The sequence below is a fragment of the Culicoides brevitarsis genome, chromosome 1 (assembly GCF_036172545.1).
Source record: "Culicoides brevitarsis isolate CSIRO-B50_1 chromosome 1, AGI_CSIRO_Cbre_v1, whole genome shotgun sequence".
NCBI classification, from domain to species: domain Eukaryota; kingdom Metazoa; phylum Arthropoda; class Insecta; order Diptera; family Ceratopogonidae; genus Culicoides; species Culicoides brevitarsis.
In genome coordinates, this window is record NC_087085.1 from 20,145,928 (window position 1) to 20,172,484 (window position 26,557).

A 26,557-nucleotide genomic window follows, 5' to 3' on the forward strand; every position below is an offset into this window, starting at 1 on the left:
AGAAGATGTTTTTGTTTCATTTACGTTTAAAACAATTGAATGGAAGGTGATTGTGAGAGGTGAAACGAAGGAAAAATAGTAATTGGGTGAGTTAAGAAATTTTTTTAACGGTTCAAAATATAGCAAATTAAATATTTTTTTGTTTGAATGCCAGTTTTTGAACATTTTGAAATATTTCTGATGATTTTTCATTCAAAAATTACAAAATTCGATAAAAATTTGCTCAAAAATTAAATTTTTCGTCAAAATTTGTTACAAACATTTGTTAAAATTTAGATTTTTAAGAGTTTTTTAAAAAAATTTTGTTAAAAAAAAATCAAAATGTTCAAAAAGTTTCATTTTTCTAAAAAAAAAAATTATTTGAAACGTCATAATTTGAATTGTTAAAAAATTGTTTCAACTCACCCGTTAAAGAGTTGCAACTTAACGATCTAACTAACTAAACGGACGGAGAACAAATTTTCTTGTAAACTTATTATTATCAACTTTATCTCAAGGATTCTTACGTTCTAAGGCAATTTTTCTATATTTTAGTCGGCAGTGAGTGATTTTCACTTACATGTCTTTTTTTCAGTTTCTCTCAAAAAAAAATTTAACGAAAAAATATACGAAGCTCTAACTTAACAACGAATCTCAATGAAAATTAACTAATTTTAACGCAAAACGTCACCATTACACACTTACACTTAAATTTAGTATCGCATCTCGATTTTTTTTTAGACATCAACCATTTTTCGATTGTTGTAGTAGCGTTGCTGCTGTTGTTCGATCCTTATGCGGGATGCCGACGGATGCGGATACTGATACATCTTCTGGTCAAACTTATTCTAGAAACGTTCCTTGGACGACTGGAACTCGAGTTCGGTCAAGTTGTGCATCTCCTGGAGCTCCTGGAATTTCTCGTGGTCCCGAATGTGCGCATAATTGGCTGCCAGACACATGAGATAATGCACGAGAGACAAAATGATCAAGAGACAAGCCATAAGTGCCAAAATGAACATCGGGACAGCTGCTTCAACGCCGTCTTTGCAAAAAGCTTTCACTTCGTGCGCTTGACATACTTTCATGTCTTCTTCGCGTTGTCCAGCCGGGAAGAGGAAATCTACGGAAAAACTCATGAAAGACTTTTTTCAATAAAAAAATTTAAAAAAAACTTACAGAATTGATTCAACTCAATGCAATTCGAGTGTTTTTCAGCTACATCCGGATTGCTACACATATTCCAGAAAATGACAAAGATAAACACAACAATCGCCATGACGCACAATATCACGATCCAAATCAACTTCAAAATGTACGTAATGCCCATGAACACAGCACAAGAAATCCTTCCGCCGACACGGGAGCCCCATGCCCGATAAACCTTGTGTCGCGTGGCGCCAGTCGCCAAACATCCAACGAACAATATCATGAAACCCAAGGCAGCCATCGAGGCGCCCACAATCACGAAGATGATCTGGATGGCATCAATCCACGCAAGACGCAGCCGGAAGACGGTGTCGAACATGATGATGGTCAGGGAGGTGCCGCGATACATTGTCCCGCAGAAAATGCCGACACCGATGAGACACATCACAGTTGCGATTAGCGTGGCGTACGGTATTCGCGTAACACATGACTGACAACAATTTCCTGCGAAAAAAAAAAAAAAAAAGTTAGAAATTTTGTTTAATTTTTTATGGATTTTAGTGAAAAAAGTGGTTTTTGTGTGTTATTTACATGGCATGACTTATTCACGGAGCGATAAAAACGAGATGAAAGTGAATTGGCTTGCAAAGTGATTTGCATAAAAAAATTTGCAGTAGAACAAAACAAATAAAGTAGTTTAGCATAAACGAGGTACATTTAAGTGGTCGGAATAAAAAAATCACGTAAGCGCATTTATTTTTTTTTTAAAGTTTAATTGAAGAGAAATTAATTTCCAAAATTTTCTTGAATTTTTGAATTTTTAAAAAAAAATTTGTCTTATTTTTTTTCTCTAAATCACTAGTTTTTAGAAAATTATTGTAAAAATTTAGATTTTCCTCGATAATAAATATTAGGAAGAAGAAGAAAAAATTTTTTTCGGTCAATTAATTTTTTTTTTTAATTTTGGCTTTCGCTCGGTATTAAAACAATTTTAAAAAATAAAAAAAAATATTTTTTTTTAAATGTTTCTTAGATTTTCATTTAAAATTAAAATTAAGGAAATATTTTTTTAGACAACTATATTAAATTTTGGTTTCAATTTTATGGTATTTTCAATTTTCGAAAATTAGAGAAAAATTAAAAATTTTCGCCATAAAATTTTAATTTTATTTTTTTTTTTTTTTATTAAAAATTTTTTTTTTTTTTAATTTTTTTAATTTCTAATTTTTTAAAAATCAAAAATTTTTTAATTTAAAAATGCTAAAAATTTTAAAAAATAATTTTTAAAAATTTTTTTAATATTTGGAGCGGCCTTATAAAAAATGTTTTTTTTAACAAAAAAAAATAAAAATGAAAAATTTTTTAATTTTTGAAGATTTTTTTCAAAAATTAATTCACAGACAGACTTAAAAACGTCTAAAATACCAATTTTCTCAAAATTCTTCAAAATCAGGTTTAAAAATGAAACAAAACAATAAATGCGGTTTATCATCCACGTTTATCGTCAGCGATGCAATAAGTAGACTCAATTATTTTAATAAATGCACAAAAACACAATAGAAGCAGCAAGAATGTCGTGATGAGCAACAATTATTTTCAGAGTTTCAGTGATCAGATGACAATGAACAAAGGCGACGGCACGTTAAATATGAGGAAAAATGGTAAACAAGTGATATCTCGAATTATTTTGTTATCTTTTGAAATCAGATTTCTTCAGAATTTCATAATTTTTTGATATATTTGACACTTTTGGCCTTATAATTTGACTTTTATGCATCCAAATTATCAATTTTTGAGCAAATTTGATTAAAATAATTCTCAAAATAATTTTTAATTTATAAATTTTAATCGTTTACATTAAAATCTTCAATTTTTAAGCACTTCAATACCACTTTAACATGTAATTTTTACGATTTTTGTTCACTCTATCACTGATAGATAAGCCAATTACACACAAAAAACTTATCAAAAAATGTGCTTCGATGAATATTTGTTGATGATGATGATTAATTCTTATTATTTTCACGTGAATTACAACAACAACAGTGAGTCACATTGAGAAAACACGGATTTTTGTGCATTTTTTCACCTGAGCTACGAACACCGTGCAACGTCGTATCGGAATATCTGTCCACGGACATGTTCGAACGGTAAGTAATGCGATTTCGCATATCACTTGCGGCACTCAAGTCGGTGGCATTCGCACGATTGCCATGTGTGTGAACCGTCGTCAGAGCACCATCTTCGTCGAAATTCGTTTCCAGCAGGAAATTGTCACGTAATCTCTGCTGTTCGTGCATTGTTTGCCACTTTTGGTCCGTTGTTGCCTTAACTGTAATTCTCTTTATTTTTTTTTAAATTCTGTTCTGTTTCTTTTATGACGAAATCCAATCAATTTAATCACTGAACTATGACATCATCACCGTTACCGATAATTATCACATTGGTAGTTGGTTGCTGCAAAAGCGAAAAACCAGTGCGTTTGTCTCAATGAATGAATCGTAACTGAGCTTAACGGAGAGAATGAGGCTCGCGCGTTACTATTTTACGGTGTGAGTGTGTGTGCTTGTTATCTATAACAATAAATAATAACAAGCCAGATGATAAAAAAGAGAGCTATTGGCGGCATATGGAACGTTAATAGCAGAAGGTGTGTGAATAATGTTCAATTTTTTTCGTTTATTGGGGAGACGTATCGATTTAACAACAGAAAGTTCAATGTTTTGTCTGTCAATAAAGAACTTCTTGATGAACTTGTAGATCATCGTTACTAGAAAAGTTTTTTTAAGATGAATATTTAATTTTTTTTTTCAAATTAGGATGATACAATTAGAAAAAATGTTTCGAATTTCATATTTAATCAATTAATTTAATCAATGTAGATCAAAAAGTGAAAAAATTAATGAAAACTTGTGAAAATAATTACATATTATTTTTTTAATTTGCAAAATTTTTGACACATTTGAAAAAAAATTCGTAACTGTTAATTCAAAAAATGACCTTTTAGATATAAAAAAAATCTGAAAGTCTAAAATTTATGACAATTTTTTTTAAAAATCAATTTAACAAAAAAAAAATTATTTTAAACAATAAAAAAAATTAATTTAAATTTTAAATGAGGTTTAATTTGTTAAAAAAAATGGTTTTTGACCTCTATCAAATCAATTTCAATCAAAAAAATTTTTACTAAATAATAATATTATTATTATTAAATTGATTTCTTTATTTCCTCGATTTTTAAAATTATGTATTGTTTGAAAATTAAACTTTTAAATTTATTGCTGATCAAAAAAATGTCAAAAAAGTCAAATTCAAGAGTTCTAACAGGAATTTTGCTCTTTTTAGATCAATTCTATTAAGGCCGTTCCAAACAAAAATCAAAAATAAAGTGCGATGTCCCATTTTAAAAGTCAAAAATCCAATGGGGCAAAATAAAAAAAAAGTTAAAAATTGATCGTTTTTTGTTGTATTTTCATAATTTTTCAAGACATTTTCAAAAAAAATTATAAAAATTTTTCAATTATTTTAATTTTTGTTTTGAAAATCGTATTTTAACTTGAATTTTCTTCTCTAAAAATAATTTTCATAAAATTACTGAATTTTTTTTTCAAATTTTTTTGACAGTTATTTTTTATGAAATTTTAATTTTTCAATTTTTAATTTGAAAGTTTCAAAGAAGATTATTAAAAAACAACAAAAATGTTGATCAACGATCAAAAATTGCTAAAATTTTGTCATTTTGTATGAGAATAAGTATTTCAAAAATTTTGCCCCCCCCCCCCATTTTATTTTCAAAAATTTTGGACTTTATTTTTGATTTTCATTTGGAGCGTCCTAAAAACTTTAAAAATTGGGCAACATTTTAAAAATCTTTCATAAACATTTCTTCCTCTTTGATAAAACATTTCGAATTTCAAAACTATTAATGACAAAAATTGAAAAAAAAAATTATAAATGACAGCTACTTTTAATTAAATAAAAAAAAAACTTTTTCCTTAATTGCTCAAAACTAAAAAGAATCCAATTATTTTAAGAATTTCCAAGAAATTTTCAACAAATTGCCTCGTTAACGCGCTGTTCGAGCAGTTAAGCAGGTCAAATTCATTGCTAACGAACGTGACTTTACGCAATTAATTTCTTTTCTTGCACTTTGCTTCGACAAACGACACTCCACCCATTAATAACCATATAAATTCTAATTAGATTCGCACTTTCCGATTAGATAAACAACAACACTCTCCTACACGGAAATTCACGTAATTTAACCACTTCTTTACTATTTTTTAACAAGTAGTTGCGTTCCATTCATCGCTTCCATTCGCGTAGAGTAGTATTTAGTAAAAAGAGACAAACAGCGTGTCGAGACAAAAAATAGTAACAATCCATTTGTAAACAAGTTTGTGCATTCCGTACGCGAGTAGTTCATGTCCACATCTCACATACGTCTCGTTTATTGTTTCGAAACCTATTTTTTTCTTCTTTTTACAAATGGCCCCACCTTGGAAGTTGCATGTTTTGATTGATTTTTGGGCACTTTTGGGGTCAATTTTGTAAATCTTGGAGAAAAGTTGTCTTTCTTACCCATTTTGGAGGTCCTTAAAACAGGATTTTGTCAGAAAAACTGCAGATTTGCCGATGAAATGATGTAAATAATCCGATGTCACGACTTTGATGGTTGTCTGGAAATGTTTTGAGGAATTTATGAGTAAAATTCAGCGATCCAGGGGGAATTTTGAGTGATTCCGGTGATAGAACACTTGAATTTTGCACTTACGAGCTTGTTTAATTGATAAATTTACACTTTTTTATGTAAAATTGAAAATAAATGCAGACGATTGAGATTGGAAAGGCAATCCCTAGCAACTTGTAGCACTATGGCACATTCAAAAATTTCTATCAAACGGTCCCACGACACTTTTTTCGTTCTTTTACGTTTCTGCAAAGGGTGAACACGTTTGTTTATTTTTTTGCAGCAAACATTTTTCATCAATTTCGAGGCTTTTTTGAGGATTTTTCGACTTAAATATGGTAAATTTCAATAAACTCTTGAAAAAAGATCAAAATTAATTCAAAATTTTGTCGTTTTAGGGCAAGAAAAAGAAGTTTATCGACAAAAAGAAGGCCGTCACCTTCCACTTGGTGCATAGAAGTCAACAGGATCCCCTAATTTGCGACGAAAATGCTCCTCAACACGTTCTGGTGCCCGCTGATGGGGCAACTCCCGGTCCAAGTACCTCAAAATCACAAAATAAACTCGATCCAGCAAAACGCAAGGAAGAACAAAAGAAATTTGGCATTTTCTTCGACGATGACTACGATTATTTGCAACATTTGCGCGATGTTGGACAACAAGTTGTCAGCTGGGAGCCCGTTGAGCCACGACAAAAGAACAAATCCGGTGAAGAACCAAAAGCGGCAAAAATTCAACTGCCATCATCGGTGTTCGCTTCAGAATTTGAAGAAGATGAAGGCTTGCTGAGACGTGCAATTCCCGTCAAAGGTCCCCGTCCCGACTGGGATCCCGATGTCGTTGCAGCTCTCGACGAGGATTTCAACTTTGACGATCCCGAAAATCAACTCGAAGACAATTTCATGGAACTGGCGATGCAAGAAGGCGAAGAATACGACGAAGATGACGAGAAAAATTGGAGCGATTATGATTCCAATGCGGCAGACGAGAGTGGAAATGAGTACGATGACGAGGAATATGACGATTTAGGTCCCTTGCGTGGTTTCGGAAACGAAGAAACAAAATCCCGCTTCACCGAATACTCGATGTCGAGTAGCGTGATTCGTCGAAATGAGCAACTTACCTTGCTGGACGACAAATTTGAGAAGTTTTACGAGCAATATGACGACATGGAGGTTGGTGCTTTGGATTGTGATGAAATTGAGGGCACAATGGATCCGAATGACGAGATGCTTTTGCGATTCGCCACGGAATTCAAGAAGGAACACAAAAGTATACCGTATGAAAAGTCCTACGACATTTGTCGCATGGTAAAAATGCAGATGAAAGACGAGTCGAGTGAAGAGGAAATGGTGGAACTTGAAGTCTCAGACGACGAAGAGAAGAAATGGGATTGTCAGAGTATCCTTTCGACATATTCCAACTTGTATAATCACCCAAAACTCATCCAGGAACCGTCGAAACGCAAGAAAAAGATTGAAATTGACCCGAAAACGGGAGTTCCGAAGAACGTTTTTTCCGAAAATACCTCAAAACTCACGGCAAAAGCTTTATCGAAGCTGAACACAAATTCAAGGTAAGAAAAATCCATTAAAATTTTTGATTTTAAGCGATTTTAACAATAAAAATTATTTTTAGTGAACCATCCTCCAGTCAAGCTGGTCCAAAATCGCTGTGTGCTCAAAGTGTCATCTCAACATTGAGCGTCCTTTCAATCCGCCCAAAGGATGAAACCCCCGAGGAAAAGAAGGAACGCAAAAAACTCCTCAAAGATTACCGCGCTGAACGACGAATTGAACGAAAAGCCAACACTTTAGCATTTAAAGAGGAGAAACGACGACAAGATCAGATCAAAGCCAATAATCGGAATAACATCCAAGGCAATAGAATACTGTAAAAGAGGAAAATTTTTCCTGCGAATGTTGAATTTTGAATAAACTGAAGTAAATTTCCATTAAAAAATGCAATTTTCGAGTTTTTTTTTTCTTTTTTTGTTAAAAATTTCATAAAGAGAGAAAATAATAAATCTATCAAATCTCTCATGTCATGAAAACATAAAAGTTATATAACTCAGACACAGTATAGGAGGATTTCTATTATTAAAAGAGACACAATGAGGGAAATGAAGAGAAAAATTTTTGCATTAAAAGAGGAAATATGAGCAAAAAATCTTAATAGACTATTAGGCAATTTGACGTTGAGTTGTAGTCAGGTGCAATTTACGAGAAAATTTTAAAAAATTATTAGAATTATGAAAAAATCAAGAATTATTTGAATTTCACTGAAAATCTGAATGTTTGATTTTTTTTCAGTTTTTGACCTAATTTAATTTTTTTTTTATTCGACCTAAATTTTATTTTTCATACATTTTTCGGTTCTTTTTCTAAATGTTAATCAGTTTTCAGCTCTTTTCCTAATTTTGAAAATTTTCTTAGATTTTCATTAACAGTTGAGGAATTTTCAACTCTTTGTCTAAATTAGAATTTTTTCAGCTCTCGATCTAAATTTGTTTAGCTCTTTACCTAGTTTTTAATAAAAACTCAGTTTTTACTCTTATTTTGTCAATTTTCTCAGTTTAAAAAAAAAAGATAATATATTCAGCTCTTGGCCTAATTTAGATTTAAAAATTAAAAAAAAAATCAACTTTTTAAAAATTATACATTTTTTTCAGCTCTTTTTCGAAATCTTAAAATTTTCTTAGCTCTTGAACTGATTTAAAAAAAAAACTCAGCTTTTACTCTAATTTTGTCAATTTCCTCAGTTTTTTTTTATAAAAGTTTGATGATATTTTCAGCTCTTGGCCTAATTTAGAAATTTTTCCAGCTCTCGACCTAAATTTAAAATTTTTTCAGCTCTCGACCTAAATTTAAAATTTTTTTCAGCTCTCGTTTAAAAGTTGAAAATTTTTCAAACAAATTTCAGCTTTTGACAATTCATTAGATTCTAATCAAAATTTGACAAAAATTCAGCTTTTGGCCTAAATTTAAAATTTCTTCAGCTTTTCTCCTATTTTTAAATAAAATTTTAGCTCCTGACCTAATTTTAATTAAATTTTCAGCTCTTGTCTAAAATCTGAAATTTTTATCATTTCATTTAATTTTTTTTTAAAATCCTTGCTAAAAATTTTCTCAGTTTTTGCTTAATTTTTCCTAGTTTTTCACGACATATTCTCCAAAAATGTGAAAAACGAAAAATTTTCCTCCGCAATTCCTGCCTAATTTCAACACATGCTCCTTTCTCAGCTGTTCTACGCACCGACAGACCAAATGCACACAACACACCTCGACCATCTACTTGATTTTCATGTTGTGTCAGTTCACCGGAGAAAAGAGAAGGGAACGAAGGCGAAAAATCATGGTAATCAGCACAAATACTGTAAGTTCCAATAAGTTTCTTCTATAATTAAAATACAGTAAAAGTGATGTACCGAACACTGATAACGTTTTTCGCGTTACGACTGAACAACTCCACTAAAAATAAGACAATGGAACAAAACTCGGCACACAACGGGGACCATTCAGCGATGATTCGGTGTCAATAATTAGCTAAAAACACAAAAATTACTCATATTTCGTGATAATTTGAGACGTGCGGTACCTGAACGAACCCTTTAGTAGAGCAAAATATGCATGTTCGGCATGAAATATTTTATTTATCAAGGTTCCGTCTACGCTAAGGTTGATATACGATTTCACACAATAGTAAATCAGTAGACGTTTGATCATCTAGACGCGTTGTCGGACCTTAAAACAAAAAATTAAATGGAGTTCGATGTAAGTTTTTATCGATTAGAGCATTGATTTGCTGCAGTCAACGCGTGTTTTCCACATTTTCTGGTCATTACGCAATCGGAGCGAGCATTTTCCTTTGTTTTTCTTCAAATTTTCTCTCGAGAGCGAAAACGAGTTAGCCGGTTTCACGTTTTTACGTCGAATTTCGAAATATTTTACGTGACTTGAGAAAGCGAACAGCGACTATCTCGCTACTGACCTTGAACTTTGAATATTTTTTCATCAAATCTCGCATGTTTTGTTTGCGCAACACACTCTAAACGAGTTTTAATCGTTTTCAGATAGTGCCCATCGCAATAAGTGCCGCCGTAATTTTGGTCGGTGCCGTTGTTCTGAACTTGTTCCTCAACAAAAACAAGAACAAAAGTGGAAATGGCAAACAAACGTCCAAAAAATTGCGAACTCTCGTGGAGCCGAACGAAAAATACCTGTTGCCATTAGTGGAAAAGGAGGAAATTTCACATGACACGCGTCGTTTCCGCTTCGGATTGCCATCGGAGAAGCATGTGCTCGGTCTGCCAGTCGGACAACACATCCAATTGAGTGCCATGATCAATGATGAGCTCGTTATTCGGTCATATACGCCCGTGACAAGTGACGACGATGAAGGGTGAGTGCAATTTTTTTCAATTAAAATCAATTTTTTGACGATTTTTCTTCCAGTTACGTCGATTTGGTCATCAAGGTGTACCAAAAAGGCGTTCATCCCAAATTCCCGGATGGCGGAAAGATGTCTCAACACTTGGATTCCTTGAAAATCGGCGACACAATGGGATTCCGTGGTCCCAGCGGACGTCTCGTGTACATGAGCAACGGAAAATTCAGCATCAAGAAGTTGCGTAAGGATCCCCCGAATATCGTGCAAGCGAAACGTGTCAATTTAATCGCTGGCGGCACAGGAATCACGCCCATGTTGCAACTAATTCGTGATGTTTTGAAACATTCGGACGACCCGACGCAATTAAAATTGTTGTTTGCGAACCAATCGGAGCGCGATATCCTTTTGCGGCCCGAAATTGAGGAACAAGCGAAGAAATATCCCGATCGTTTCCAATTCTGGTACACGCTCGACACAGTTTCCGACGATTGGAAGTACAGCAAGGGATTTATCAATGAAGACATGATTAAGGAACATCTTTTTGACGCTGCCGACGATACGTTGACCTTGATGTGCGGTCCACCGCCAATGGTCAATTACGCCTGTATTCCTGCCTTGGAGAAACTCGGCCATAAGCCAGAACGGTATTTCGCCTACTAAGTGCACACTAGAACAAAAAATTAGAAATTAAGATGCCCACAAATTGTACCAGTCTACATACAAATTTATCAAGTGTTGTTACCTTTAGATGTCAGCTTGCTTAAAAAATGGTGCTCTACCAAAAAAATAAAAAAAAGACAATAGATCCTCATTCCTCTAACAAATTTATCAGATAACAATCAATGAATCAGCAATAGATTACGACACACGCGTAGTATTATCGTTTATGGAAACGAGTAAAAAAAAGCATTTTTGGAAGCAAAATTTCATTCATTCAAATTGTGATTGTTAAATTTCAAACTTAACTTAAAATTTAATTATTATTGATTAATAAAAATCTTTATAGATGTATTTTGAATGTTTTTTTATCATTTTTAGTTGGTTTTAGTGAAATTCTAAGATTTTTCTAACCGTAATGTAATTATTAAACGGTTTGATTAAAATTTGGTTTGCAGTTTAAAATTTATTATAAAATTGATTTTTTTTTATTTTTAAAAATTTATTTTTTTTTAAGTAATTATTTTTTTAAATCGTAAATATTGAATAAGTTTTTCTATTAAACTTTTGATAGATTTCAAAGCTAAAATTGAATAAACATTAATTCTAAAGATGGTTTCCATCAAAATCTCCTTGATTTTTAAATAAATAGTAAGGCCGCTCCAAATTTATTTCGAACTTTTTGTCCCAAACACTTTTTTTCAAAATGGGGGGGGTCAGCATAAAAAAAAAAATTAAATACTTTTTCATACAAATGACAAAATTTTAACAAATAACTGTCATAACTGTAAAAATAACTGTCAAAAAATTTAAAAAAAAAATTTTTTTTGAAAAAAATTTTAAAGAAGAAAATTCATGTTAAAATACGATTTTTAATAAAAAATTCTTAAAAACTGAAAATTTCATAAAAATTTTGTGAAAATATAAAAAAAGAACGGTCAATTTTGATGAAATTTTTAACTTTTTTTTTATTTTGCCCCATTGGATTTTCGACTTTTTAAATGGGGCATGGGACAAAAAGTTCAAAAAAAATTTGAAGCGGCCTTAAAAGTATTAAATTCATTATTTTAAAAATTTTTTGATGAAATTTTAAAACTTTTTTCCAAATAGATTTTCGTTTTTTTTTAATTAGGCAAGAGACAAAAGCTTCATTAAAAAAATTGATCGTCCCAATATATTTTTCCAAAATTTATATCAGAATATTTTTTAGAATTTTCATAAAAAATTGAAAATAACGATTTTTTATCAAAAAAATTTTTTTTTACATTTTTTTTCTATTTAAAAAAAATCCTTTTTTTAAAGAATTTTGATATAAAATATAATCTCAAAGAATTCAGAAACAAAAAAAAAATTAAAAAGTTCAAAAGCAATACAAAATTTTTCATATTAAAAAGTTTTTGTATCAATAATGTATTACTGTATTTTTACCAATGCAAAAAAATAACTCACCTATTAGATTTTTTCCAAAATCAGTATCGCATGTGATTAATTGTTTTAATTTTTTTTTATATAAGGCAAGTTTTCATTGAATTTTAAGTCACTTTTTATATTTATCAATGAGAAATTCTACACTTCAAAGACAATATGTCACCAAACCGATCACATGTGTCCCTAATATTTCATGAATGGCATCACATTACAGGAAATCTCATGCTGTGTCGATGCAAAAATCTTCCAAAATTACTATGTTAATGAGAATTTGACAAAAAAAAAATTATCAGCAATTAAAAAACGAACAGATTAAAATTTCGAAAAGAAGAAAAAAAACTCAAATTGAAAAACCTTCAACTAATTTTTTATTATTTTTTTTAAATTTATTGAATCAATTCTCCTAAATATTCAATTTTTTAACAATTTTTTGTTTTATTTAAATTTACTTATTAATTAAAGCATTTCTCTTCAACAACATGTTTTTTTTAATGTTTAATCAATCAACGTTTTTATTGCAATTATTTTCATCTTCGTACATTTTTTTACGTACTTTTTTAATTATTTTTTTTTATCATATTCTTATATAAAATGGAGCATAATAATTAACACCTAAAGTTCTTATGAAATATTTTTTTTTTCATTATTATTATTAATAATTATTGCAAACGAATAGCAAAAAATCTTGTGTAAACTTCAAAATGTGACAAGTATTTTTTTATGGGGGCTTTTAAGTAATAAAAAAGAGATTACATGATGTTAAAAATCTACTCTAAGATGTTTCAGTGATTTTTTTTAGTAAATAATATTGATAAGAGAGATATTTCAAAACGAATTAAAAAAAGTGGGACAATCCAGGAACAAACTTCAACTTTGTTAAAAACGGTTAAAAGCTATGTATGAGTGATTAACGCTACAACGCTATGATATAAATGTTAAAAAAACTTCAAACTGGGCATAGGACGATGGCTTGTTACAAATTTTTGGTTATTTCATGTTTTTTTTTGGCTCTAAAAGTCTTAAACGCTAATTCAGTGAAAATTGTAACTAAACGTAGGTTATTAATTATTTCATCGGAGTCGTTTCTCATCAGTGACTGAGTGTGTGATATGAAATTCTGGTTCTTTGGTGACAAACACAGAAAACATAAAATGTAAAAAAAAATGATTCAAAAATTTTCTACATAATTTCACAACCAAAATATTTTTTAAGTGCTTTTTTGTGTGTGCTTCTAGCATTTTGTGAGGTATCGTCTTCGTCCTCGATGTCGTAGTCGCCGTCGGTAATATCACTTAGTAAGGAACTTAAACTACTAGCTGCACTCATGTGTGAATCGTAGCGGAAATTTTCGTTGATGAACGTGTCGAGACGTTGCAGTTCGTCGTCCGCGAAATACTGCGAAATTTCCGTGCAATGCTTCATTTTCTCGACGAAATCCGGACTCAGTGGAATTGTGAAGAGTGATTGTAGGTCGTTGTTGTTGAACGTGCTGAGCCACTTGTGCACCGCCGTTGTCAGAGAATACTTTGGAGGCTCATTGATTTCGAGGATGGCAGCGTCGGACGTCTCTTCCGGGCATTTTTCAACTTTTTCCGGGAGCGTTTCGCACGTGACATGATTCAATTTAGCACAAATTTCCTCTTTTACGGCAGTTTCAGTCTCAGTTGGTTCTTCGACGACGACGGCGATATGATTGGTAATTCCGTTTGCGAGTTTCGGCGATGATTTTTCTTCGGTGATTATTAGCGATTCCACAATTTCAATGGTCTTGTCAGTTTTTTGAAAATAAGTTTGGGATTTGTCCTCTTCAGGAACGACGACGACGACTTTCTCTTCGATTTCGTCCTGAACCGGCCTTGAGCAATTCGTGTCAGCTGCGATTTCCGCGACTTCAAGTACTTCAGCCTTCGTTTGGTCCAAAATTCGTTCGTGCATTGGTTCTTCATCACATGTTGGTTCCTGTTTTTGATCGTTTTGTGAGCAGTCTGTTGTTTGTTCGGGTTCAGTCTCGTTGATTTCCGTGTTATTTACAATGATGGAGGTCGAAGCTGACGATGCCTCGCTCAAATCCGATAATTTCTCGTCGGAAACGGCGTCACCGATATCTGCTTCGGTCCACGGGATGGCTTCGATTTGCGCTGCTTCGAGTAATTCCTCGGCGTCGCTTTCATTATCGTCGCCATTCGTTTGTGGAACTTGCGTTTTTTGCTCGACACTCGTAAATGTGGGTTCTTCGATTACGAATCCTTGCAGTTTTGTGTTTTTGCCTTGTTGTGCATTGCGTTTGTGCTGCGGTTTGTTCTTTTGTTTGGCTTTTCGACTGGGTTTTTTTGCTTGACCATTGTTTGTGGTAGTTACGACAGCTGGCAAAGACGGCGAAACATCGATGGAATTCGTTTCTGGCTCATTTTTTGTCTCTTCCTTCGTTTTTTCACGTTCAATTGGGATTTCTTCCTGGATCATTTTGCGTTTGCCGCCGACGACAACCCACGTGGTCTCGATGCGAACATCGTTGCGTGTCAGCGTTTCGATTTTGCTCTTCATGAGATCGATATTTTGCATTTCAATGTTCTTGGTGGATTCAATGAGGATCTTTTTTTCGAGCACCGGATTGGTTGGACGTTTCTTAATGCTAGGTTTTGTTGAATTGCCATTGTTTACGTTGTTAACGGTATTTTCTACGACTACGGGTATTTCGCTACTTTGAAGCTTTTTGTCCGCTAGTGGCTTCCTAACACTAATATTTGACTTTGTTTGCTTTGTTTTTTCCTCGACTAGCTGCGTTGAGGGTGTTTTTGTTGATTTTTCGCGCGTTGTCTCCCTATTGCTATGGTACCATGTCTTTTTGTTGTTGTTGTAGTAGTTGTGCTTATTGTACGACGAAGTATTGTAGAAACCGTTCGTTATCGGTTGTGACTGTTTTGGCCGAAATTCCGGAACTTCCACGTTCAGGGTGCTTTGGTGCGCGATTATTTCGTTAATACTTAATTCCGGAGTACATGGAGCCATTGGATGTTTCTCCTAAAAAACAAAATAAAAAAAAATTCCATTCAAGATTTCTAATCGAAAAAGCGCTAATTGCCTCATCACACACACATTGGTGATATATTTTCGAAATTAACACCTAACTTACCGCCGGCAATTCATTTTTCGTCGCTGTGGCATCCGTGAAACCCGAATCGCCCGAACCTGAATTCGTCATTGCCTCGTGCTGTCCCATCGATTCGTCCTCAGAATAGTCCGTGATGCTTGTCTAAAAAAATTTACGAGTTTCATTAGTCGAGCTACTACGTATTTTTTCGACAACGGAAACTTACACCAGACGAGCTTAGTGTCTTGCGATAACGCTTTTTGCGTTTCGGATATTTGTTGTAGCGACCATTCTCGACGCCGCCGCCGAATCCATTGGCACCGGCAACTACTTCGGGACTTTGGTAGAATTCATTTGGGCTGTAAGGACCCATTGCTAAAATAAGGAAACCGAAATTAATATAAAATTTTAATAAAAATTTGGGAAAATTACTCACGTGGCACAGGATAAAATGGCATCGGGTAATAGTAAACGGGAGTATAGGGGTTCAAATATGGATTTAACGAATCGTATCCGTTTTCAAAGCATCCTGGAGAGACATTAGTTACGACTTCTTCGGGATTTTCTTCGGTTTTTGGTGTTTCCTGGTCCTCAACTGTCTTTTCGACAGACGTTTCCTCAGGATTTTGTGCGGTCTCTGTTTCCTTTTCAGGCGCAGAGATCTCTGTGGAAGCTTCTGTTGGTTCAGTGGCTGTTGTTACGACTTCTTCCGAGCTTTCGCTTTCGTCGGAACAATTTGTGCTAGTGGCGGATGTCTGAAAAACGTAATTTTAGTATCAAATTTTTCATTTCGGACGTTTAAATTTTTTTTCTAACTTTTTTTACCAAGAGATTTTTTCGAAAGGCAAAATATTTTTTTATCGATACAAAAAAGTCATCGTTTTTTGGTCTTTTTTATAATTTTTCAACAAATTTTTATTTTTTTTTATTTTATTTTTTGTTTATGGAAAAAAAAATCGAAATTAATTTAAAAAGAAATAATTTTTTGATTGAAAAATATTTTAATAAAAATAATAAAATAAAATAATAATTTTTTATTTAAATATTTAAAATTAATGAAATCACTTTTTTATCTTTTTTCAATTTTTTATGTGCTTTTGATAATTTTAAATTAAAACTTATTCAAAAATTCTTTTTAAAAAACTAAAAAGTTTTACAAAAATGTGTATCTTATTTTGTTAAAAAAAATATTTTTTTATTTTTTTAAAAAAAATTTATGCAGTTTTCAAAAATGAAATTTTCTCGAAAAATTAAGAAAAATAAATATAAAACCAAAATTTTTGATAAAAATTTGTAACTTTTTTTCATTTTGCTCTATTAAACTTTCGAATTTTTAAATAGAAGAAGACACAAAAATTTAAAAATAAATTCAAAGCGGTCTCAAAAGAAAAAAAAACTTACCACTGGCTGCGAAACACTTCCGTCTTGCTCCTCCAAGAGCGGCGGTGAGTATAAATTATTATTGTACATGTTGTATGTATCACCAATTTCAAGGTCAGATGGCGGATAAAAGATATCCTGATGATAAGGCATAAAAAATACGGGATTACCATAGACGTTGTTTAAAGCTGCAACAAAAAAAATAATTTATTTAACAAAAATTCGATAAAAAAATCAAACGATGCTTACCGTCACTCATAAAAGCACCATGTCCAGCAGGAATAAATGGATAATCAGCACCATTGGGGGGAGTAAGGGCACCATTGATGGCAAGTGGGGGCGAATCGGCGGTAATATACGCGCCAGGGTAGAAGCCATCTACGGGAACGTTGTTGTAGGGCTGATGTGTGGGCGTCACGGGTTGTGTCTTTGGACGGGAAAGGTATCCTTTCTTAAAGAGAACATCCTGTCGCGGTGTGGTGATGCGAGTATATTCGTCTAAAACGATAAATGTTAGATTTTAGCACTTTTTTTGGGGCAATCAGGGCACTCACCTTCATTAAACTGTACTTTCTTTGGAAAATCTTTGTGACTTTGATGTTCTTGTTTACCGAGTTTATTATCACTATTACCACCCGTAGTGTTGTTGAACGAGTAGTCGTTCGTGTGATGCGATTTAGAATATGATTTAGAGGCACGTTTATCAAAGCGCTGCTGATGAGGATGATTATTGTTGTTGTTGTTGTAATTGTGATGCGATGCGGAATTTGCGTTACTACTACTAAGATTATTTCGATAATAATTATTTTCACCGTTGTGATTTATTTTCCACTCCATCTTGAAGGGAATCGACGCAGACTTGGCGTCATCCACTTTGCCCTCTTCGCCGTCTTTTGTGCCAGCAGCCAACGACAATGGATGCCACTTTGTCTTTTTCTTCAATTTCTTATTCACCATTTTTCTTCTTCTTCTTCCTTTTTACTTCACAAAATGAAAATAAAAATAAACAAAGAACTAAAAAAAAGTCTCTCTCGTTTTCTTTTTTCGCAAAAAAAGAAAAAAATCTACGCGAACGGTCCCTCTATTCCCCTGTAGATAAACGGAAAATACGGTCGTGCGCTCGCTTTCTCGATTCTCGTTAACTTATATTCTAAAAAATCTGCAAATAGAAGAAGTGAGAAAACAAAAATTAGCATATATGTACAGGAGATAATCGCGCGTTGATAGAGGAAAAAAAAGTGCAATCAACTAATTAACATGATGAAATTGTTGCGAGTGTGCTGCGTGTGTGTGCGATAAATAACAATGCAATTGATTACTGTTCTATCCGTTGGCCTGTCGTCGTTTTGATAGGTCAGAGTTCGACTTTTTCATTTATTTAATTAAGGAAATGCGAATTTGATTTTTCTTCCAAGGGGAATTGAGATTTTCATCTAATTTTTTGTATGTTGGTTTTTACATGAATTTTATGCCGAAAAATTTTAGATTTATCAAAAATTGTCAGATTTTTGATTTTATGCTAAATTTAGCATGTAAAAATAAAAAATTTAAATATTGTTGAAAAAATTTAGAAATTTATCATTTTTAGGCCATAATTAATGTTTTCATTTATTTCTTCGATTTTAACTTTCAATCTTAAAAAAATCCAGATTTTAGTATCAAAATTTGTCAGATTTAATTTTTTAGCCTTAGTTTTTAATTTTCTGACTAAAAAGTTAAAAAATTTGGTCGAAAATTCAGATTTTTTGAATATTAGGCCAATAAATTCAATTTATCGTTTTGTGGATTTTACGGCGATTTGTCACCAAAATTCGTCAGATTAAAAGTTTTTTACTTGATTTTTCACTTTTAGACCTGAATGATGTTAATTTGTCTTAAATTTAATATTTTTTATAATTTTTAGGTCAATAAAATTAAAAATTCTTTTTAAATATTTCAAAGAATTTTAGTTAAAATTATCACTTTTTGAGTTTTTTCTTCACTTATTATCAAAAAATTCAATTTTCTAAAATAATTTCATAAAATCAAAATTTTTTGCATGATTTTCTGAACGAAAACTAAAGAAAATGCTCGTTAAATAAGGTTTTTTCACACTTTGCAACGGCCTTAATAATTGTTTTGTTACTATTGTTTGCTCTCTTGTTATTATTTGCGTGAAAGTATATAAATACTGTCCACCTTAACGTAGAGCAGAACGAACGAGCGAGCATAGAACGACCATTATATAACTATAAATATATAATTGCTCACTGCTCGTTCGCTCTTCGTAGGCACCACCAAACAAAATTCGTCACTAATTGTTGTTTTTCTATTTTTTCATCCACCGTTAACTTTTCGCACACAATTTTCAACCAAAAATTTCGTTACAATGTGTCCCATGGAACGAATCGAGCTCGCGCACGTTCTAAAAATGTAAATCACGTGCTTCTAAAAAGTTCGCTTTACAATATTTTAAAATAACTTTCGAGCATATATGTGTGTGTCTCCCGAATGTGTGTGACGGATGGCAGCTTAGAACAATAATTTGTCGTCACATTAAAAAAAAAGTACAAAAAAAAATCATGGAAGCCGGTTTAATCAAATATTTGCTCCGAGATTTCTTTGTTTCTGTGTCGTTCGCATATCCTGTGTGTGTGTTCCCGTATCGGCAGCAGCATCACATGTAAAATGTAACACCTTACTCAATATGCTTTTATATAAGAACGAGAATTTTTCGGTCACACAAAATGGAGTCGCGTGGATTCTCCGGCATTTTTTCAGGCAATGCACCCGGAAGACATCCTTATCAGCTGAATTCGGGTGCTGTCACACACACGAAGCGCCGTAGCCATGGTATGCCTCGTACATATTTTACTCCAGTTACATAATAGAGAGACCTCGTTGTTGCCTTTTCTACGGCAACTGTTGTTCGTGTTATATGCCGTGTGCCGTGTGCATATAGAGTGCACAACGAAAGAAAATCAATTTTCCCGATTTTCGCATTAAGCATTCCACTTCACTTGCGGTTAATTTGATTCCCCGATTTTTAATTTCACCGGCATGCAGGTGGACAGGTGCAATCATATGGAAATTACCTGAGTAAATGGAGGTCAATTTTATTATATTTTTTCTGTGTTCACACACACACTGTTCAAAAAAAAATTTTTTTTCTGCTTGACTCGCTTATGACATCGTTATGCGGCGTATTTTGTCGTCCTGCGTTGCCTGCCGTCACGCGTTCGATGATTCGATGATGCAAGTGGGAATTTATTCGCGAAATTGGCCAATTTATTTGTTATGAAATGATTTTTTTTGCATGGAAATGTTCGCCGAGCGAGAGGTCCAAAAAACGACCGTCGGGAAACGCGGTTCAATCTTAACTGCGACTTGGGCACGAGAAATTTCTCGTGCTGCCAGAATTGAAACTGGGAATGGGGCTCTTCAGGGATTATTTTTCCTTATTTTTGACTAAAAATTAATATTTCTTTGAAATTTTAATAAATTTTGTCTTTAAAAATTATTTAAATTATTAAATTTTCAGAAAAAATTAGAAAAATTTAATTTTAATTAAAAAATTTGTATTTTTAAAAATAATTTGACGTTTAATGCGTGAACGTTCCCTGAGCCCTATTGATTGTTTTGGTTTCCGAAGAAGAAAAACAAAGTCTAAAAATAAAAATTGCTGGCGAAAATTTGGATTTTTCAGGATTAAGCTGAAATTCTGACTTCCGGAAGTCATGTATCGCACGTACAGCGGCAGCGATACGGAAGAGGGCACGCCGGCAAAGCAATTTAAGAGCAACAATTATTCGTCGAGTGCGAGTTACAGTGCCCAATCCGAGAGTGATGCCTCAAATCATGCCACATACCAAGAGGAATCCAATCGAAGTAGTTCAGAGTGAGTTTTTCCGTGTCTCCAGCTCAGATTTTTAATTAATTCGCGCTTTTTTTCCGTTTCAGCAGTGAGAGTGAGACCCCTTCCGCTACATTTCGTTCCTTCCAACAAAGCTCAAATGCGTCGGGCAGCAGCGACGACGAAGCCACGGCATCCACGAGTGCCGCAACCGGCACCCACTCAACTGCCAAGATGCCCCAGTACTCGGATTACGCGATGCGAATGATGCAAAAAATGGGTTACCAAGAAAACAAGGGTCTCGGTAAGCTGGGACAAGGTCGTTTGGAGCCCGTTGAGGCATCAGCGCAAAAAGGACGTCGTGGTCTCGGATTGCGTCTCGATGACTTGGATTTGGCGGCCCTCAAATGGGACCAATCCATGGAACCAGACTTGAAAATTCCCGAAGAAGTGAATTGGATCGAGAGTGCGAACGAGAATCCGAGCGAAGATGACTTGCTGATGTACGATGCCGACATGTTGTGGTCCTGGGTGAAGGAGGGACGTCGCAAACTCACAATCGATGACGAAACAAACTTTTGTGATCCGAATACAATCAACAATGTGCTGAAATCCAAGTCAATTTTCGACAAATTGGGCTCGATGGACATGATGAAGGCACGAACGCGCGCCAATCCCTTCGAAACGATCAAACACAACGTTTTCCAGAATCGTGCCGCAGTGAAAATGGCAAATATGGATCAAATGTTCGACTTTATGTTCACGGATCCGCGCGATATTAACGGGCAACCGCTTGTGCGGGACGATGATTTGTTGTATTTTGCGGATGTGTGTGCGGGACCCGGCGGATTTTCCGAATATATCCTGTTTCGGCGTGGATGGACAGCAAAGGGCTTCGGATTTACGCTGAAATCCGAGAACGATTTCAAGTTGCATGAATTTTACGCGGGCTCTCCAGAGACCTTTGATGCATATTATGGCGTGAATGACGACGGAAACGTCTTTGATCCGGAAAATATTGCGTCGCTCAAGGATTATGTGCTCAAACAGACAAAAGACGGCGTTCACATAATGATGGCTGATGGCGGATTTTCCGTGGAGGGCCAGGAAAACATTCAGGAAATCCTGTCGAAGCAACTTTATTTGTGTCAATGTTTGGTGGCGTTGTCGCTGGTGCGCGTTCAAGGTCACTTTGTCGTCAAATTGTTTGATCTCTTTACACCGTTCAGTGTCGGCCTTATTTACTTGATGTACAAATGTTTCCACAGTGTTTGCATTTGCAAGCCAAATACGTCGCGACCCGCAAATTCCGAGCGGTATCTCGTGTGTCGCTGGAAGAAATCCTGCACGGATGTCATCGAAAAGCATCTTTTCCGCGTCAACGAGTTCCTGTGGGAAAATAAATCCAGTCAAAATGACTTGTTGGAACTCGTGCCCATGGAAATCCTGCAAAGTGACACGAAATTCTTCGAATACATTTACGAAAGCAACAATACCTTAGGAAATCGTCAAGTTGACGCACTTCTCAAAATTGCCGCGTTCTGCAAAAATCTCGATATCGTCGACGATCGACAAGCTGACGTCAAACGCAGATGCCTGGATTTGTGGCGCCTCGATGACAAAATGCGCAAGGCACCGCCAAAAGTCTCCAATGACTATTACCTGAGTGAACTCTTGGGAAATTGGTCGGACAAGGAACAACGACAATTCATCGACTCGCAACCGCGCATCCTGACGTACCAGGAACTCAAAAAGGTCTTTCTTTCGGTGCACGATTGGTATTTCGTGCCATTGGAGACGCGCCAGAACTCCATAAGGCATTTGCGGACCTTTTTCATGGGCAAGGGGGGACGCAATGTGCTCGCCTACAACTTTCAAACGCATTCGTGGCAACAACTAAATGACCTGTGCTTGGAATTGTCGCCGCGAACGCTGATTTACGGCGAAATTGTGAAGGAGTACATTGGGGAGAGCAAGAAACAACGGAGTATTTCGGCGTTGCATATTATCGACGCGATTTGTCTCGGCGGCACGGATATCCGGAAGATGAATTTGGTCGATCGGAATAAAATGTGTTGGAAATTCGCGAGAGCACTGAATAAACCGTTGAAGACTCTTGTGGCAGATAACAATTGTCGTATGAGTGTGCCCGTGAGATGTAAGAGATTGTACTCGTTGTTGGATTTTTCGCGATTTGTTGATGGCTTGCAGACGTTCAGACTCAAAAATGGATGCACGCGATACGGGATTACGCTTCCGAATGAATGTAATGATGAGGAAAGGTATTATATACCGGAAGGGCTTTTGTTCCTGAACAGCACAAATGAGGCTTTTATGAAATGTTTTTCGAAATCTGCACGGAACTTTTACTATTTTGATAAGAGACATCGAGAATCGAAACCAGCGACGCCAGAAATCTTAGCCGTAAGTAATTTTTTAAACAAATTTTTTGATAAGAGTGAATTTGATATCTAATGAGACCCCAAGAGGTTAATTTTGGACCTCAAGAAGAAAATTTGAAGCCTTTAGACTCTAAATTAAGACCTCAAAGAGACATATTCAGACCTTAAAATTAATGTTGAATTTCAAGATACAATTTTGAGACCTTAAGAATTAATTTTGAGACCTTAAGAATTAATTTTGAGACCCCTACAGACATGTTTAAGGCCTTTATAGATTTAAGAATGAATCTTAGACCTCATGATATGCGATAAGGACCTCAAGAAATAAACTAGACCCCAAAAAGAAAATTTGGGACCTCAAAAGACATAAGTTTAAGACCTCATTAGATAAATTTTGAAGCTATCGAGTCAAATCATAGCTTTAGAAAAAAAATTAAGACTTTGAATGAAAAATTTTAGACCTCAAGGGAAACTTAGGACCTTGAGAAGTAAATTAGGAACCGAACTTAGACCTCAAATAGAAAATTTGGGACCCTTAAAAAAGTTTGAGACTTTATGAAGTAAATTTTAAAGCTTACAAGTCTTAATTTTGAGCTTTAGAAAAAAGTTTAAGACCTCAAAAGGAGAACTTAAGACCTCAAGAGGTGAAATTTAGACCTCAAAATAAAAATTTAAGGCCTTAAAATAGCCAAAGGTTAACGGAAAATTTAAGACCTCAAAAGAATAACTTAAGACCTCAAGCAGTGAATTTTAGACCTCGAAATGATAATTTAAAGCCTCAAAATAGCCATAGGTCCTTAAGAAGAGACGAACTTTAAGCCTAAGGGATAAAAAAAGGAAATTAGGGACCCCTAGAAACAACTTTAATACCTTTGAGAGACCAACTTTGAAGCTTACGAGTCAAATTGAAGCTCTAAAGGAAAATTTGAGACCTCAAGAGACAAATTCATTCCTTCTTAAATACTTTTTAATTCATAGAAACTCGAAAAAATGCTAAAATCTTAATTTTTCATTGTAGGTAGCAATCGCTTCCATGCGCAACACCTTCACAAATCGACACATTTGGCTTTGGAACGACGATCAATCGAATCTCGATGAACGAAATGACAGTGGCGAAGAGGATAATCAAGTTTATCGTCAGCACATCGATGATTTCCTGGCTCTCGTCACTAAATAAACTTGTAAAAACATTGCTTTTAACATAAAAAATTGTAAAAAAAAATTATAAAATATAATTTTGTCCAAAAAAGAAAACTTTATTAACAGCGTGGAAGCGTGTCTAACAAGCGAAATCTGGTTTGCCTTCGAAAGTGCATCCAGACCTTTGAATAATTTGCTTTGCAGCCCAAATGCCGCACTTGACACACACATCCATGGGTTTCTTTTGCACAAAACATGCAAGAAAGCCTCCCACGAACGCGTCTCCGGCGCCATTTGTGTCCGTAATTTGATGCGGCTCCAATTTCTCCACCGGATATTCCGTCAATGTGTCATTGTGCACCACCAAAACGGGCAAATAGCCCTGCGTGATAATCACGATGCGTTTCTTGTTGGCATTCGTCTTCGGGAGTTGCGCAATTTTCATGGCGATCTCCTTGAGATCTTCCGTTTCGAGTCCCATGCAGTGTTTCGCAAAGGTGAGTGCTTCGGATTCGTTGCCGAAGAGGAAATCCACGTAGGGAATGGCTTCTTTCAGCGGGTCCTTGAAGAACTCGCAGATGAAGGGAGCACTGAGATTCATCATGAAGTAACGATCCTTCTCGGCGGCATATTTCGCCACGTGCATGATCGTTGGCGGACTTACGGTAATGAAGAATCCCGAAATGTAGTAATATTCCGCATTTTCGACAAATTTAAAGTTTTCCTCGTTCTTCGTGATGTGGTCCGGCGTGAACAAGTTCGCTGCTGCCAAATTGGCGCACAAACTACGCTTCGTTCCTGTCACCAAAACGCCACACGTGCCAGTTGCTTCCTTCTCCGAGACCTGATAACGCACATTGACACCGTCTCCGCGCGCCTTATTCTCCAAAATTTTCGCATAATCGTCATTTCCGACGCATCCGAAGAACGTCGTCACATTCGGCCGCTGCAAAACCCACTGACACACGCGCAACGAGTTCTGTACGGATCCGCCAGCAATGAATTCAGCATTGTGAGTATCCACGAGTTCCTTGTACCTACAACAAAATTGCATTTTAAATTTATTGATTTGACATTGAAAGTTACGAAACTTACATCGGAATATGTTTCTCTTCGGCCAGAATTGCGTTGTCCGGTTTCATGTCGTACTTCTTGAGGAAGGCATCGTCCACGACGGCGGAAATATCGAGCAATGGATTCCCGAATCCACACAAAAGACCATCTCTGGAAGGTATTTTCATGTTACAAAGCACATTGCGAGAAAATAAGAAAAGAAAAAAAAATTCTTACCTTGACATTTTTTGGCTTGCTTGATTAGACAATCGGAAGAACTACGACTTGAATTGCTTTTGTACTGATGCTCCGACTAGCAGAACATAACAATGACTGGAATTAATTTAATTTAATAAAAAACTATGTTAGATTAGAGGAGATTCATTGAGCGAATTGACGGAAAAAAATAAATATTGCCAAAAGGTTATCACGTCTTCGCAACACAATGTGTGACAGTGTGCGCGAAATGTAAAAATTTGTCGTGAATTGAAAGGATCGATTGACGTAAGCGTATTTTTGTAATTTGATTTGATTTTTTTATATGATTTTTTTTATTTTTTGAATTATTTTTTTTAATTTTCTAAAATTTTACAACTTTTAATTCATAAATACTTCATTGTAATTTTTTTTCTTTTTTTTTAATTTTGGCATGCTATTTCGCCGATAACAAAAACATTCGCCGCACTAAACATTTGGTTCTATGCCCAGTCCCTAATTTTGTCTTAACATGCTCGAAGCTGCGTTGAATCAATTTTCCGGTTCGGACTACAAAAGGATAAGAGAGATTCACTGATCAGAGATATAACGTCACAGTTTCCCCAAATTTTCAATTCAATTAAGATTTAAAGGCTTTCGGCTTTTTATACTTATGTTAGTCCTACTTAAGCACTTAGATGTGATCCAGAGACAGTTTATGACGGTGTTGGAATATTCCTCTGTCATATCAACAACGGCTTTAGATACGAAGAAGGAAAACAAGGTATTCCAATTTTCGGATGCTGAAGATATCGATGAATTTATGATTGAGAAAATTGATTGGCAGGATTGCTAAATTATTTGAAGGATTAACAAAACTAGACTAAAATTACAAATAGGTATAAAGAGAAAAACTAAAAAAAAAATAAATATGTTAAATGTTGAATGTCAAAAATTATGAATTTAGGAATTTCTAATTTTTCTATTTTTTTTAAATTTCTTACAAAATGTTTTTGATGATAAGTCTTAATTTTTTTATGATGTAAGAAATTTAAAAATTTTGTAAAATTTTAAAACTTTTGGACATATGTATTTAATATTTTTCAAAATAAATATATTTTTGAAATTTTATTTAATTTTTAAATTTTTCCGAAAAATTGCAATAAAATTTT

The 26,557-nt window shown here is 34.4% G+C and overlaps 6 protein-coding genes across 9 annotated transcripts; 3 read left to right on the plus strand and 3 right to left on the minus strand.

The window, feature by feature from the left end:
- Positions 1–453: 453 nt before the first annotated feature.
- Positions 454–6,022, minus strand: LOC134827455 (neuronal membrane glycoprotein M6-a). Of its 2 annotated transcripts, XM_063840091.1 has the most exons (4): positions 5,903–6,022; positions 5,710–5,807; positions 1,159–1,632; positions 454–1,102 (listed from the first exon to the last, which is right to left on the minus strand). In XM_063840091.1, the coding sequence occupies exons 2-4, from the start codon at positions 5,711–5,713 to the stop codon at positions 828–830; spliced, it is 753 nt and encodes a 250-aa protein (XP_063696161.1). In that variant the 5' UTR covers positions 5,714–5,807; positions 5,903–6,022; the 3' UTR covers positions 454–827. The 2 variants fall into 2 exon arrangements, with proteins under 2 accessions (XP_063696161.1, XP_063696160.1); XM_063840090.1 differs by lacking the exons at positions 5,710–5,807; positions 5,903–6,022 and adding an exon at positions 3,218–3,621.
- A 42-nt stretch (positions 6,023–6,064) lies between these two features.
- Positions 6,065–7,777, plus strand: LOC134827454 (protein LTV1 homolog). Its single transcript, XM_063840089.1, has 3 exons — positions 6,065–6,156; positions 6,217–7,394; positions 7,457–7,777. The coding sequence occupies exons 1-3, from the start codon at positions 6,154–6,156 to the stop codon at positions 7,713–7,715; spliced, it is 1,440 nt and encodes a 479-aa protein (XP_063696159.1). The 5' UTR covers positions 6,065–6,153; the 3' UTR covers positions 7,716–7,777.
- A 1,320-nt stretch (positions 7,778–9,097) lies between these two features.
- On the plus strand, positions 9,098–10,868 carry LOC134837028 (NADH-cytochrome b5 reductase 3). Of its 2 annotated transcripts, none has more exons than XM_063852336.1 (3): positions 9,098–9,193; positions 9,891–10,219; positions 10,273–10,868. In XM_063852336.1, exons 1-3 carry the CDS (start codon positions 9,122–9,124, stop codon positions 10,865–10,867), a joined length of 996 nt encoding a protein of 331 aa, XP_063708406.1. In that variant the 5' UTR covers positions 9,098–9,121; the 3' UTR covers position 10,868. The 2 variants fall into 2 exon arrangements, with proteins under 2 accessions (XP_063708406.1, XP_063708407.1); XM_063852337.1 differs by lacking the exon at positions 9,098–9,193 and adding an exon at positions 9,433–9,591.
- A 1,965-nt stretch (positions 10,869–12,833) lies between these two features.
- LOC134836841 (calponin homology domain-containing protein DDB_G0272472-like) lies at positions 12,834–20,112 on the minus strand. Its single transcript, XM_063852083.1, has 8 exons — positions 19,838–20,112; positions 17,318–17,922; positions 17,013–17,261; positions 16,785–16,951; positions 15,820–16,138; positions 15,610–15,758; positions 15,426–15,545; positions 12,834–15,313 (listed from the first exon to the last, which is right to left on the minus strand). The coding sequence occupies exons 2-8, from the start codon at positions 17,718–17,720 to the stop codon at positions 13,472–13,474; spliced, it is 3,249 nt and encodes a 1,082-aa protein (XP_063708153.1). The 5' UTR covers positions 17,721–17,922; positions 19,838–20,112; the 3' UTR covers positions 12,834–13,471.
- A 260-nt stretch (positions 20,113–20,372) lies between these two features.
- On the plus strand, positions 20,373–24,395 carry LOC134827839 (cap-specific mRNA (nucleoside-2'-O-)-methyltransferase 1). 2 transcript variants are annotated; one of them, XM_063840684.1, is made up of 3 exons: positions 20,373–20,640; positions 20,703–23,019; positions 24,016–24,395. In XM_063840684.1, exons 1-3 carry the CDS (start codon positions 20,480–20,482, stop codon positions 24,172–24,174), a joined length of 2,637 nt encoding a protein of 878 aa, XP_063696754.1. In that variant the 5' UTR covers positions 20,373–20,479; the 3' UTR covers positions 24,175–24,395. The 2 variants fall into 2 exon arrangements, with proteins under 2 accessions (XP_063696754.1, XP_063696756.1); XM_063840686.1 differs by having other exon boundaries at positions 20,706–23,019.
- LOC134827840 (uncharacterized) lies at positions 24,228–25,652 on the minus strand. The gene is made up of 3 exons (XM_063840687.1): positions 25,428–25,652; positions 25,233–25,361; positions 24,228–25,174 (listed from the first exon to the last, which is right to left on the minus strand). The coding sequence occupies exons 1-3, from the start codon at positions 25,433–25,435 to the stop codon at positions 24,277–24,279; spliced, it is 1,035 nt and encodes a 344-aa protein (XP_063696757.1). The 5' UTR covers positions 25,436–25,652; the 3' UTR covers positions 24,228–24,276.
- Between the last annotated feature and the right edge of the window lie 905 nt (positions 25,653–26,557).

Bases quoted from the DNA above. Each gene is read 5' to 3' on its own strand.
- LOC134836841 (XM_063852083.1), bottom strand. From the start codon at position 17,720: ATGGTGAATAAGAAATTGAAGAAAAAGACAAAGTGGCATCCATTGTCG. The intron at 16,952-17,012 runs GTAAGCATCGTT...TTTTTGTTGCAG, and splicing joins TGGTGCTTTTATGAGTGACG to CTTTAAACAACGTCTATGGT. The intron at 16,139-16,784 runs GTAAGTTTTTTT...TACGTTTTTCAG, and splicing joins GAAGTGTTTCGCAGCCAGTG to ACATCCGCCACTAGCACAAA.
- LOC134837028 (XM_063852336.1), top strand. From the start codon at position 9,122: ATGTTGTGTCAGTTCACCGGAGAAAAGAGAAGGGAACGAAGGCGAAAA. The intron at 9,194-9,890 runs GTAAGTTCCAAT...AATCGTTTTCAG, and splicing joins TGGTAATCAGCACAAATACT to ATAGTGCCCATCGCAATAAG. The intron at 10,220-10,272 runs GTGAGTGCAATT...TTTTTCTTCCAG, and splicing joins ACAAGTGACGACGATGAAGG to TTACGTCGATTTGGTCATCA.
- LOC134827840 (XM_063840687.1), bottom strand. The intron at 25,175-25,232 runs GTAAGTTTCGTA...ATTTTGTTGTAG, and splicing joins GAAGAGAAACATATTCCGAT to GTACAAGGAACTCGTGGATA.
- LOC134827455 (XM_063840090.1), bottom strand. From the start codon at position 3,428: ATGCACGAACAGCAGAGATTACGTGACAATTTCCTGCTGGAAACGAAT. The intron at 1,633-3,217 runs GTGAAAAAATGC...TTTTTTTCGCAG, and splicing joins GCACGGTGTTCGTAGCTCAG to GAAATTGTTGTCAGTCATGT. The intron at 1,103-1,158 runs GTAAGTTTTTTT...GTTTTTCCGTAG, and splicing joins CATTGAGTTGAATCAATTCT to ATTTCCTCTTCCCGGCTGGA.
- LOC134827839 (XM_063840684.1), top strand. From the start codon at position 20,480: ATGTATCGCACGTACAGCGGCAGCGATACGGAAGAGGGCACGCCGGCA. The intron at 20,641-20,702 runs GTGAGTTTTTCC...TTTCCGTTTCAG, and splicing joins TCCAATCGAAGTAGTTCAGA to CAGTGAGAGTGAGACCCCTT. The intron at 23,020-24,015 runs GTAAGTAATTTT...TTTTCATTGTAG, and splicing joins CGACGCCAGAAATCTTAGCC to GTAGCAATCGCTTCCATGCG.
- LOC134827454 (XM_063840089.1), top strand. The intron at 7,395-7,456 runs GTAAGAAAAATC...AATTATTTTTAG, and splicing joins AAGCTGAACACAAATTCAAG to TGAACCATCCTCCAGTCAAG.